Source organism: Oratosquilla oratoria, chromosome 37 (genome assembly GCF_046742065.1).
Source record: "Oratosquilla oratoria isolate Oo_2021 chromosome 37, ASM4674206v1, whole genome shotgun sequence".
Taxonomy (NCBI): Eukaryota; Metazoa; Arthropoda; class Malacostraca; order Stomatopoda; family Squillidae; genus Oratosquilla; species Oratosquilla oratoria.
The window spans coordinates 28,720,318-28,733,697 of NC_134813.1; the positions used below are offsets into that span (position 1 = coordinate 28,720,318).

The window sequence follows — 13,380 nt, forward strand, 5'->3', positions numbered from 1 at the left end:
ACCTCCTTTACTTTATCAAATTTCATGGAAGTAAATAATTGAATTCAGTATAAATTTTTTCTTACCTTAAAGTTAGCCAGTCTTTGTTTTGCCGAAATATATTCATGAAAATTTGAGAACTTTTTGATGCTTTCTTCTATCCTCTTCAGTATGTATTCAAATGTTGCTGGCCTCATCCTGAAATAGTCGAAAAACTTTTCCGGTTGGTCCCACAATTCTTGAAATAACATTTGGAACTCTCCTTTGTCGTCTCTATTAGAAAATAACTGGTTGACATGTTCAGTTTTTCCACCATTTAACAACACTAACTTTATTAGTGGACTTTCAAGAAAAAAATATTGATCAAGTTCATCCATCTTTGCTGGGCGGCAGAAACGTAATGACTATTAGAATATCAGAAAACTCGTACAGTGTAACCACCTTGTTCTGACGAGGATTTCTGATGTATTCGTCAGAACACATTTTTGTCAGAATTCGCATCCATAGTAACCGTAGCCTTATTCTCGATTAGGTGCGAACCTTCCCTTCAATCAGTTTCCTATCCCCCTGGCAATGGTTTCGTCTATCTAACACCCTTGTATGTCGTCACCTAACCTAATCAGATTACTCTCATTGGGCATTTCTAGTTATGTATAATTTCTCCCATTTTCTCACTATTTTTTTTTTTTCAGTAAACTAATCCATAGTTTCATCTCCATGGACTTGGACTAGCCACTACTCACAATTTGGTGAATGCCATCCTTTCCCACTAAAACCAGGAGGGTGCAGTAGGGGTGGAAAAAGTGGTTTGATTACCAAGGAGAAAAAGTCATGTAGGCCAACAGGAAGAAAGGAGTGGAGGGGGATACACCTCATGTCCTGCATCAAATTGGAACTCCAATTTCCTAGATTTCTGATATGTCCCCTAAGCCTATAGATATACTTAACCTAATAATCTAAACAGAAGTCCTGGCACTACATAGGTAACCCACTTGCCTTATCTTAAGAGACTGTTGATTTATATGTATATATATATATATATATATATATATATATATATATATATATATATATATATATATATATATATATATATATATATATATATATAACATATATGATATATATTTTTTAGCCAAATTTACTGGTACACGGTACCATAGTATTATAATGTATCAAGTCTATAGGACTCTGGTCTGAGATTCTTTGTTAGTTACAATTGAATTCATGTGTAACAGTCAGTGTAAATGAAGAGGTAGTAACATTCAAATAAAAAAGTGAGAATATTTATTATTGTATTATAACCACCATTACACTAATTGTACTGTAGATTTTGTTCTGACTGTTACTACAATTTGACTGAGGTGAGGGTGGGCTTTTGTGATGAATTAAGAGGTTTAGGTAGACCCTTGAAAACTGGTGATTTACTCTACAGATTTTTGTTATGAACCATGCCAATGATTTTATTCAACTGAGGGTGGGGCCTAATACTAAAGGGGAAAGTAGAAATTACATGTGCATACCAGTTAGGCTAGTAGATAAATGAGGAAATGATCCATGATGATAACCTAAGACTATCATCTTTGTGGATATGCAACTGTATTCTTACAAGACTGCAGAAAACACACTTTACACACTTCACTATGATGACATCTTTAAAATGAACAAAAATTGTTTGTCATTATTGAAAATACACTATTGTAAAGAAAATTACCGTGCCAAAACACTGTTTACAAGAAAGATTGCCTACAATTGGTGTAGCAGTTGTTCTTGTCACATGAAATATTAATAACATGTATCAAAGTCTTAAATTGACAGATTTGCATCTGTCTCCTCTTCCTTTAGCAGACAAAGGGTAGTCTCATAACTGAATAAGAGTGACTGGGAGCAACGAGAATAGAGTACACTGTCCTTGAAAAGTTCTATTATGGTTTAAGTTTTTAGATCTATGTAGGTTAAGCCTTTATTGGATAGGGTACTTTCACAAGTTGTTCATATTGCCTGGTAACACTGAGAAAAATAAGAGTCAAATTAGCCACTTAAATTTTTTTCACATTTCAGGCTTTAGGCTGTGTGACAGTTGGTATTGCAGGCCATTACATAAACTACACTGTAAGGAATGTATACAGTGACCTGGTGCCGGAGCTCCTCTTCTTGTTAGTGGCTACAACATGTCTCATCACTACTGCCCTTCTTCTCTTTGCCTGCATCTTCTCCATTGCCACTGCTGGCATGCTGCCCAAGACACTTTTTGTGAGTATTAAACCAGCCCTGTGTATCTACATCTGAGGCAGCTTTTGAAGCACCTTAAGTGCAGAAGGACTCTTGTTTCCTTCCAGATGTCATATATTAAGATTTTTACATTATTTAATTGAGTCTCTTCAGTTGTAGCATTTTTCTCTGTTGGTCATGAGACCTGTTTAGGAAATACTTTTCTAATTTTTTTGTCTTGTTTTGAGGGACTTGAAGCTTTCCAAACTGTTTACCAAATTGCCTCTGTTGTTAATAGATATATTTTGTTGTCTGCGATAATTTTATATACATCTGTACCATACCACCTGTTTCACATTGCCAAGGTTACTGCCCCTCCCTTTTGTACACATGCATATCTTTCATATTTCCTTCTTGATATATTATGTCCACTGCAGAGCTGGGGGCATTACTGCTGGACAGGTAGTGCATTATCAAAAAAGCTATATATGTGTATACCAAGGACTACTATTACACAGGACGTGCGCACCCAGATTCCTGGCTCCTCTAGCGGAGGCCATTGCTTTCTTTGTAACCTAACATTCTATATTGGACAAATATATCAAAACTAGAAACCTAACATTGTATATAGGACAAATATATCAACTATTGACTTATTCAATGCAGTATAAGTTAATATAAACTTTTAAAGTGAAATAAGAAACTATTTTTAAGGCACTGTTATGCTTTGCAATGCTAATTTTAGCCAGACTTAACAGGTATTATTGTATGAGGTTAGTGGACACCAGGGTTGGCACACTCTTTGTCAAGAGGATGCTTGGCTGTGGCACGGCAATCACCTAGAAAATCAAACAGCTTACAGTATTGCTGGTTTATCTTGTGGTTGTCTGTGATAGACCTGATGACACGCCCACCTGCCCTCTCAACATCAGCTGCTGCCTCCTTCACACGCTCAAGCTGGTATGCTGCTGTAAGCTTGTGGACAGGTGTCACAGAAATCATAATACTAGGCCCTATGTGCAGCGACTTCATCATAATACATAGCATAGAAGTGGCCTTGCAGTCTGGCTTGTTCACTACCATGCCACTAAGAACTCCACCAGATAATGCAACAGTTGGCCGAATCTGTACTTTATCTATCAAGAGAAATACATTCTTCCGCTGCAGTGTCTTCACTTTGGCAAATGTTTCCCTCATCACCTGATCCTTGTCAATAGATGAAGTGATGTACTGCAGCTTGCATTTCCTTGGCAGCACCAAAAAGTCTCTGAGTTGTTCATAACTACACTTAGGGTACAATTCAAGAGCAAAACAATGATCATTCATGGAAAACTGTTTCTGTGATAAAAGTTCCAACTGACATGTCAAAAATACCAGCTTCTTCTCATTCTCGGGATGTCACAGTTAATTGCTAAGCGCACAGCTTCGGCGAACTGACCATACAACCTCAAACCATTGTTGGGATGAAGTGTCTTACCCAGTGGTACACTAATGCACTTGTTGAATGCACGGCAGATCAGTGGGCTACACAATGTGGGTGTGTTTTCGACAATCACAGACAGTCTGCAGTCACTGAAATTTTCTGTCATGAACAGACACACTAACCTTTCTTCCGATCTTGAAATAATTAAGTTCTTGTACTGCTTCTGTAGGTCATGTTCAGGTCTAAAAGCATCAAATGAAGTAATCGTATCTTTCTGAAGAAAATGCCTCAGTTGCTTGTCTTCGGCCTTTGCCAGGTGAGGTACAGGTTTTGAAGATGGCAGACATGAAGCAGGCACATTGAAGACACTGGGAGGGATCGCAGGTCGCGTAGAACCACCAGGCAATTTGATAGAAGGCGTGTTGGGACCCCAGTGTTTCTCACAAATGAAAAATCTGTCAGAATCAACAACAAAGTTCTTACGTGGTGGCAGCACATCAATCCACTTCTGTCTTTCATAACGGTCTTTTGGCAATTGAAACACTCGGCACCTGTTATCCTTGTTATAATTACCATTGCAGTTCACAACACCACACTTATTCAGCATTTTGAATACACAAAATCAGCAAGAACCTATGTAAACAAATATAATCTACTTCTAAATGCAGCCACGTGGGAAAGACGGAGTAACACAACCTTAACACCTCCATTGCTAGTAGCACACTGGACCAGTGTTGCCACTCTGGAAAATGAAAAAAACCTAGACAGCTTGCCAAAATCTACTACATTAAACAAAAAACTACTAGATTCAAATGATATTACACAACATACACATGAAAACATTTTGAAGTTAGAAAACTGTATACTGTACATCAAACTAATTACCACTGGCTGTAATGGTGCAACAATCCAAACTTTCACAACCAATAACTATTTAGTCAAGTAGAAAACTATGAGCTAAACTCGTCACTTGAATTCAGGCAAGACTGTTGTTGTATGCTCTTTACAATTCTGATAATACAAACCTCAACCGTCCTGCAACCATCTATATACTAATGTAACCAATCAATTGTGCAAACATACTATAAGCAAATAACAAGTGCGCCAATTTGACTGACAATTTCTATGGAGTTCGTATGATATACATTCAATTTATAGTAACTGTATGTGTGAATGTGTTATAGCTAATTTTCAAAACCTCTCGATGACAAATCATGCTTTCATGGAATAATTCAAGAAGTATTAGACAGAAATGATGCAGAAAAATAACATTTTGCGAAAACAGATACAAACCTAGATGTGAGCATGACAGCCTGCTATATTTTGTACTTTGTAGGATGGTTGCATGATTAGTAGGCAGGGTTGCCAATTTAGCACTTTTGGTGCCAGATCTGGCACTATTTTTTGTTTGGCTCAAACATTTTCAATCTAGCATCTGGCTCCAAGAATTTGGCTCCATAATGCAAAATTAAACGTTTTTATTAGGATCTTCAAAATATACTAGATTCTTGATATAAATGACAAAAAACCACTAGACTACTAGATTGAGGCAAAAAATAATAGATCTAGTGGGAAAACACTAGGAGTGGCAACCCTGCACTGGACTGGCCTTCGCTAGTGGACCCAGGGATCTGGGTGCGCACGTCATGTGTAATAGTAGTCCTTGGTGTATACATATATGCATTGTACAATATACATATATATGTATATAATACACATTGACGGAAATGCACCCCAGATTTTTCGGTAATGCACTACCTGTCTGGCGGTAAAACCGTATCTGTCCAGTGTTAACGCCCCCAGCTCTGATCCATTGCCCTTTGTACTTATACATTATCACATCTTCAGGCCTTCACATCTACTGTATTAAGCACTATATCTCTCTGCATTAATGCCTCCTCATCATATATACCTATAACCATTTGACATTCATTGACATCATAATAATATCAGAATGTGGCTAGATTGGCACAACAGATAGCCTACATGTTATGTCATACCATATATATATACTGGAGCATTCTTCAGTTGTGCATTATCATAACAGTAAACAAGTGCAAAAACCTAATTAGCTAATACACAAATAAAGATATCTGCAATCGAGAAATGGCGTCATAATCAGCTGATCTGTGCAAACCTAGCAACGCGAAGCGGATTTCCCTGGAACCAACTGGAGCCATGCAATTCAAACAGTCCCCATATTTTTTTTAACAGACCTCATATATGTGTATGTATGTATATATATATATATATATATATATATATATATATATATATATATATATATATATATATATATATATATATATATATATATATGTAACCATCCTACTTCAGGAACTTCTGTACCATATTGTGACCAATATCCTGTATCTCTTCTATATATGTATATCCCATTTCAGGAGTCCATGTACCATATAGTGGCCTTCATCCTGTATCTCTCTGCATCCATTGTTTATCTTGTGTACCTCCAAGACAACAAGCGAGTAGTGGGATATTATGAGACCAAGATAGCAGCTGCAGTGAGTACCATAGAAATTTAAGTATTTGACTTATCTAGACTTCTAACCAAACACTTCCTTCCAGTTGCCAAATTTATCTTTGACTTTCCCAGATTTTCAGCAGCATCTTTGGAATCTTTTGTCTTTAGGATGTGTGCCCCGTGGGGCTACAGGGAGAAGGATGCCTAGTCCCTCTCCCCGTCCCTTTCTTCTCGCCTCTTACAATCCAAGTGGGAAAACTTGCGCTTGTGGCAGGGTCAGAGGAGGGATTGAGGAAGCTGGTGGCAGAGTTTGGGAGAGTATGTGATAGAAGAAAGCTAAAGATAAATGTGGGTAAAAGTAAGGTGATGAGATGTACAAGGGGTGAAAGTGGCAGTAGACTGGAAGTGAACATTAAGGGAGAGCGACTGGAGGAAGTGGATAGTTTTAGATACTTGGGTGCAAGTGTAGCAGGAAAAGGTGGAGTGAAGGTGGAGGTAGAATGTAGATTGAGAGAAGCGAGTAAATGCCTTGGTGGTTTAAAGAGTGTAATGAGAAATAGACATTGGGAATGGATGCGAAGAGGAGACTGTATGAAGGAGTGATTGTGCCAACAGCACTGTATGGGGCAGAAACGTGGAACATAAGAGAAGAAGAGAGAAGGAGTTTGAATGTGTTTGAGATGAGGTGTCTGAGAAGTATGGTGGGGGTTACTAGGCTAGATAGAGTGAGAAATGAGGAGGTGAGGAGGAGAACAGGGGTGAAAAAGGATTTGGGAGAGAGGGTTGATGAAAGAATATTAGGATGGTTTGGTCACATGGAAAGAATGAGTGAAGAAAGACTAGTAAAAGAGGTATGGAAGGCAGATGTGGAGGGAGTGAACATGAGGGGACGTCCTAGGATGAGGCGGATGGATGGGGTGAAGGGGGCTTTGGGGAAGAGGGGAATGTCTGTTGAGGAAGGAAGGGAGAGGACGGAAGACAGAGGTGAGTGGGGAATGGTTGTATATGGATGATGTTGTGACTGCATGAGGAGGAATGGGCGGGGTAGTATGTGTGAGTAAATTTTGACGCAGCCCGAAGGGATTTCTCCCCGTCCTCTCCTTATATGCAAAGGGGGACGGAGAGGGGGGGTCGCCGATTAAATGAAGCGGCCTTGCTGTGGATGTACTGTGTCTTGCGACACTGCTTCTGACCCAGGGCGGTGGGCAGGGTTCAGGGATGACCCGTCATCCAGGAGGTGCTCAGATGAGAGGAAGGGTGGGAGGGGTGTGGAGTGTATTTAGGGATGAAATGGGTGGGAGTGTTTTTATGCCTTTCCTTTTGTGGCTACCTCCCTTGGAAGGGGGAAAAAGCCTTGGTATATGTATGTATGTATGTATCTTTGGAATCATATGGCCACAGGAAGCTCTCTTTCAAAATTCTACAATTTTTGGGTTCTTTCCCAATAGATGGATTTGACCATTTAATTTTGTTGTAAGATGTTTCTGTGACTGTTGTCTGGAATGAGTAATGATATCAATGATTTTTGAGGGGAGGCCTCCATTCTATAATTTCTGCTTATGTAACCAAACTATGGTTTCTGTTATTTATGTATGACTAATTGATTCCCCATATATATATAGTTTTTGTGTTTTAGTATTCAACTCTGAATGCTTGGACATTTAGATGACTTGCCATCTCTTAGAACTCATCTAAATCTTTCATAATATTCACTTTGGCTAATCTACTTATGTATCACATACATATTTCCAAAAGGGGATGGTATTTTAAGGTTTGGGGGGAAGGAGGAAAGAGAGAGAGAACTAGCCTGTTGAGAGGCAGGCATCATGTAGAAATGACACTTTATGGCCTGGCTATGCCGCCCCATGCCTCCGTGACTGTATCTTGATCACAATGCATGACTCCAACTTCCCCTTCATATGTACAACCCTTGTCCAGTTTGATAGTTTCAGAGTAGCCTGAGCATCCAGAAAGAATCTAAAGTTAGCTTTTATCATAAGTGATATTATGATTTTATGATTTTGAACAATTTTTCTCACTTGAGGATGGTGTGGTGTTTTGCAGTGATGTATATTCTTTTATGGAGGAACTTAATCATAGATATGACAGGAATGAGGGGAGCTTGTTTATTGACTCTTCAAAAGTGAGCCTGAAAGCTGCTTTGCTCCACAATGGAAATAAGTTTTCTTCTGCTCCTCCGGCCCATGAAACTAACATGAAGGAAACATATGCGAGTATGAAGCTTCTATTGCAAAAAATTAAGTATGAAGAACATTGATAGAATATCTGTTGTGACCTAAAGGTTGTGGCACTTTTACTTGGAATGCAACTGGGTTACACATAATTTTGTTGCTTTTTCTGTAAGTGGGACAGTTGGGATAAGAAAAATCATCATGAAAAAAATGTGTGGCTGAAACGATCTCTGACCCCAGGAGAAAAGAATGTTGTCAATCCTCCTCTTGTTGATTCAGAGAAAATTTATCTGCCTTTTTACATATCAAGCTAGGGTTCATTAATTTTTTTTATTAGAGGTATGGATAGAACTGGCAAGGGATTCACATATTTGAAAAATAAGTTTTCTAGAGTAAGTGATGCAAAAATCAAAGAAAGTATTTTTGTTGGACCACAGATTTGGGAGCTGGTGTGAGCTGGTGTGTAGCAGCAACAGCTGAGAGGCTGGGAGTGACAGCACTAGCTCTTTCCTCTTTACACTTCTTACTTATGCATGATTTTCTCCCCTTCTCTGCTACAGTCCTCTTCTGTTTCAATTATCTAGGCAATGTGAACAATTGTAAGTCTTTGTAGCAGTAGGAAACCAAATGGAAGCAAAGAAAATATGGTGTGTAGTAAATGTCAACACAGCCATGTGGACCATGCATGCTCCCCTACTCGAAACTAGACTTAATATTAACTTCTGAACACATAGGGGTATAAAACACCAATTGGAAAGAGTGACTATGTACTAATAGAGTTTGAATTAAAATAACAAAACAATGTTGGTAGGAATGATAAACATACAGAAGGAAGATTAATGTACAACAAAATGGATTTTGTAAAACTAAGAAATTTTTTCCAAAACACAAACTGAGATAAATTCTCTAAAGAGGAAACAAAGAATGAAGACAAATGGAACATATTCAAAGAAAAGCACAAGGAAGGAATTGGTAAATATGTACCAAAAAAGAAACAAAAAGAGATTTATATAGTGTTGGTATAACAAAAGGTGTAGTGAGGGTAAAGACAGAAGAGACAAAGCCTGGAAAAAATGGAAAAGAGACAAAAAATATTCAAATGACAAACATATATAAAACTTAGAAATGAATATGTGAATACATGCAGGAAAGAAAAAAGAAACTATGAAAAAGATATTATAGACAAATGTAAGGATCAACCTAAACTCTTTTACAGATGTATAAATGAAAAACTAAAGGATAAACATGAAATAGTAAAATTGCATGAAGGAGACAAAGAATATATAGATGACACAGAAAAGGCAGTTATGATCAGACATAAGAGACCAAATAAAAAAACCTAGATGTTAGGAAATTGTATGGAACAGATGGAATATCAGATTGGATACTGAAAGAGTGCATAGATGAACTGACAGACAACTTATACAAGATGATAGACTTCTCACTCAAAGAAGGAAAAGTACCACAAGATTGGAAAGATGCATAGTACCAATATATAAAGGAGGAAACAAAGAAGATCCCACAAACTTCAGACCAGTATCCCTTACAAGCACAGTAGCAAAAATATGTGAAAAAGTCATCAGAAACAAATGGACCAAACACTTGGAAGAAAATAAAATAGTAAACCCTAAACAATTTGGCTTTAGAAGTGGAAGATCTTGTACCACAAACTTAATATGCTTTTACTCGAGATTAATTGAGATAATACAAGAAAGAGATGGCTGGGCAGATTGTGCCTTCTTGGACTTGCAGAAGGTAGTTGACAAGGTACCACATAAAAAATTAATACGAAAAATTTAAATAGTAGGAAGAATACAAGGTAAGCTACTGGAATAGATGAAGGATTTCTTAATTGGGAGAAAAATGAGAGTGGTACTTAGAGACAAAAATTCAAACTGGGAAGATGTGAAGAATGGGGTCCCACAAGGCTCTGTATTGGCTCCTTTAATGTTTGCCATATATATAAATGGTATGGATGAGGGAGTCAATTGTTACATGAACTTCTTTACTGATGATGCCAAATTACTCAAGAGAGTAAGAACAGAAGAAGATTACAGATCGCTACAAGAAGACCTAGACAAAATATGGGAATGGAGTCAGAGATGTGAGATAAACTTCAACATTAAGAAATGTAGCATAATGGAATTTGGAAAAAGCAAAAATAGAGTATCGGGTCAATATAAAATTGGAAACAAGGAATTAAAAAATGTCAATTCAGAAAGGGACCTGAGAGTGATCATCTCAAGTGACTTGACACCTGATAAACATGTCAATAAATTATTTGGAGAGACTTTTAACTTATTAAGATCAATAAAAGTGGCCTTTGACTACACGGATGAAGAAATGGTAAAAAAAATAGTGGTTACACTAATAAGACCTAAACTAGAATATGCTGCAACACTATGGGCACCTAGCACAAAAATGAACATAAAAAAATTAGAAAGAATCCAAAGAGCAGCGACAAAAATGGCACCTACACTATCAAATTTGACATACAAAGATTGGAGAAATTACATCTATCAACACTGGAACAGAGAAGAGAAAGAGGTGATTGGTTGACCATTTACAGAATTATGAAAGGGATGGAAATTCTCGATACTTACATACATATACCAAGGCTTTTTCCCCCTTACAAGGGAGGTAGCCAAAAAGGAAAAGGCATAAAATCATTCCCACCCATTCCATCCCTGAATACACTCCACACCCCTCCACCCTCCCTCTCATCTTAGCACCTCTTGGATGACGGGTCATCCCTGCACCTTGTCCACTGTCCTGGGTCAGAGGCAGTGTCGCAAGACACAGCACATCCACAGCACGGCAGCTTCATTAAATCGAAGACACCCCTCTCTGTTCCTCCATGTAGAAAGGGAGAAGACGGGGAGAAATCCCTTTGGGCTGCGTCAAATTTTGCTCACACATACTACCTCACCTTCCATCCCCCCGCCCATTCCACCTCATGCATTACAGCATCATCCATATACAACCATTCTCCATTCACCCCTGTCTTCTGTCCTCTCCCGTCCTTCCTCAACAGACATTCCCCTCTTCCCCAAAGCCCCCTTCACCCCATTCATCCACCTCATCCTAGGACGTCCCCTCATGTTCACTCCCTCCACATCTGCCTTCCATACCTCTTTTACTAGTCTTTCTTCACTCATTCTTTCCATGTATCCAAATCATCCTAATACTCTTTCATCAACCCTATCTCCCAACTCCCTTTCCACCCCTGTTCTCCTCCTCACCTCCTCATTTCTCACTCTATCTAGCCTAGTAACACCCATCATACTTCTCAGACACCTCATCTCAAACACATTCAAACTCCTTCTCTCTTCTTCTCTTATGTTCCATGTTTCTGCCCCATACAGTACTGTTGGCACAATCACTCCTTCATACAGTCTCCTCTTCGCATCCATTCCCAAATGTCTATTCCTCAATACACTTTTTAATCCACCAAGGCATTTACTTGCTTCTCTCAATCTACATTCTACCTCCACCTTTTCCTGCCACATTTGCACCCAAGTATCTAAAACTATCCACTTACTCCAGTCACTCTCCTTAATGCTCACTTCCAGTCTGCTGCCACTTTCACCCCTTGAACATCTCATCACCTTACTTTTACCCTCATTTATCTTCAGCTTTCTTCTATCACACACTCTCCCAAACTCTGTCACCAACTTCCTCAATCCCTCCTCCGATCCTGCCACAAGTGCAGTGTTGTCCGCAAACAACAGCTGGCTCATCTCCCACTTTTCTCCATTTTCTTTAACCATCTCCAATACCTGACCCACCACCCTTGCATTTACCTCTCGCACTACCCCATCCATGTACAAGTTGAACAGCCAGGGCGACATAACGCATCCCTGACGAAGTCCCACCTTTACCTCGAACCACTCACTCTCTCCATTTCTAATCCTGACACAAGCTCTACTACTCTCATAAAAACTCTTGACAGCTCCTAGAAGCTTTCCTCCTATCCCGTATATCCACAAAACCTCCCACAGTGCCTTTCTGTCTACCCTGTCGTAAGCCTTTTCCAGATCCATAAAAGCCCAAAAAACATCCTTCCCCTTTCTTATAGCTTTCTCACATATCTGTCTTACCACAAAAATCTGATCTATACAACCTCTACCCTTCCTAAATCCACACTGTTCCTCACCAATTACTCCCTCTGTTCCTCTCCTAATCCTCTCAATCAAGATCCTCCCATAAGCCTTCCCAGCTACACTCAACAAGCTAATCCCTCTGAAACTATTACATTCACACTTGTCCCCTTTTCCCTTGTAAAGTGGAACTATACAGGCACTCCTCCAATCCTCTGGCACTCTACCCTCTCTCCAGCAAACATTAAATAACCTCACCAACCAGTCCACCATCACTGTACCTCCTTTTTTTTTTAGACATTCTGCATGGCATCCATCCAGACCAGGTGCCTTACCTGCTTTCATCATCTTAACAACCGCCTTCACTTCATCCTTCCTTATTTCTCCTCCATTTTCCTCACTCATCACAGTCATTTTCTTAGCATTTCCCACTGCAGCTATCTTTCCCTCCCTATCCTCCTTCACATTTAGCAACTCCCTAAAATATTCTGCCCATCTTCCTCTTACTGCCCTCTCTTCCATTATCATCTCTCTATCTGCACCTTTTACCTTTTCTTCTCTACTTGATTCGCCTCCTCTTCCTCTCTTAATTTCTTTCCAAAACATCTTTTTATTACTTTCAAAATTTTCTGTCATACTCTTACCCCATTTCACATCTGCTCTCCTCTTTGCCTCCTTTACCTTTTGCTTTACTACTCTTTTCTTTTCTTTTCTTTGTACCTCTCATATGACTCCCTCGATAGAGATGACTTATTAAAATGGGAAAGAAGAGAAACAAGAGGACACGAAAAAAAGCTAAAAAAAGGACATTTACAGAAGAGACATGAAAAAGAAAAGCTTCCCACATAGAGTGATTGATGTCTGGAACAAACTAAACAGAGAAACAGTGAGTGCCAAAACTATACATGATTTTAAGAATAAACTTGATGCAGAGAGATACGATTGTGGGTCACTACGAGCAAAGCTCTTGTCCCATAAAATACAATTAGGTAA

The 13,380-nt window shown here is 38.9% G+C and overlaps 1 protein-coding gene across 6 annotated transcripts in view; it reads left to right on the forward strand.

The window, feature by feature from the left end:
- The window catches only part of LOC143019602 (uncharacterized), a 79,498-nt gene that overhangs the window by 62,799 nt on the left and 3,319 nt on the right, over nt 1-13,380 (forward strand). For all 6 annotated transcript variants that reach the window (XM_076175389.1, XM_076175392.1, XM_076175393.1 and 3 more), the window contains exons 3-4: nt 2,041-2,232; nt 6,016-6,135. In XM_076175389.1, coding sequence (XP_076031504.1) covers nt 2,041-2,232; nt 6,016-6,135 — 312 coding nt within the window. The remainder of the gene's footprint in view (nt 1-2,040; nt 2,233-6,015; nt 6,136-13,380) is intronic.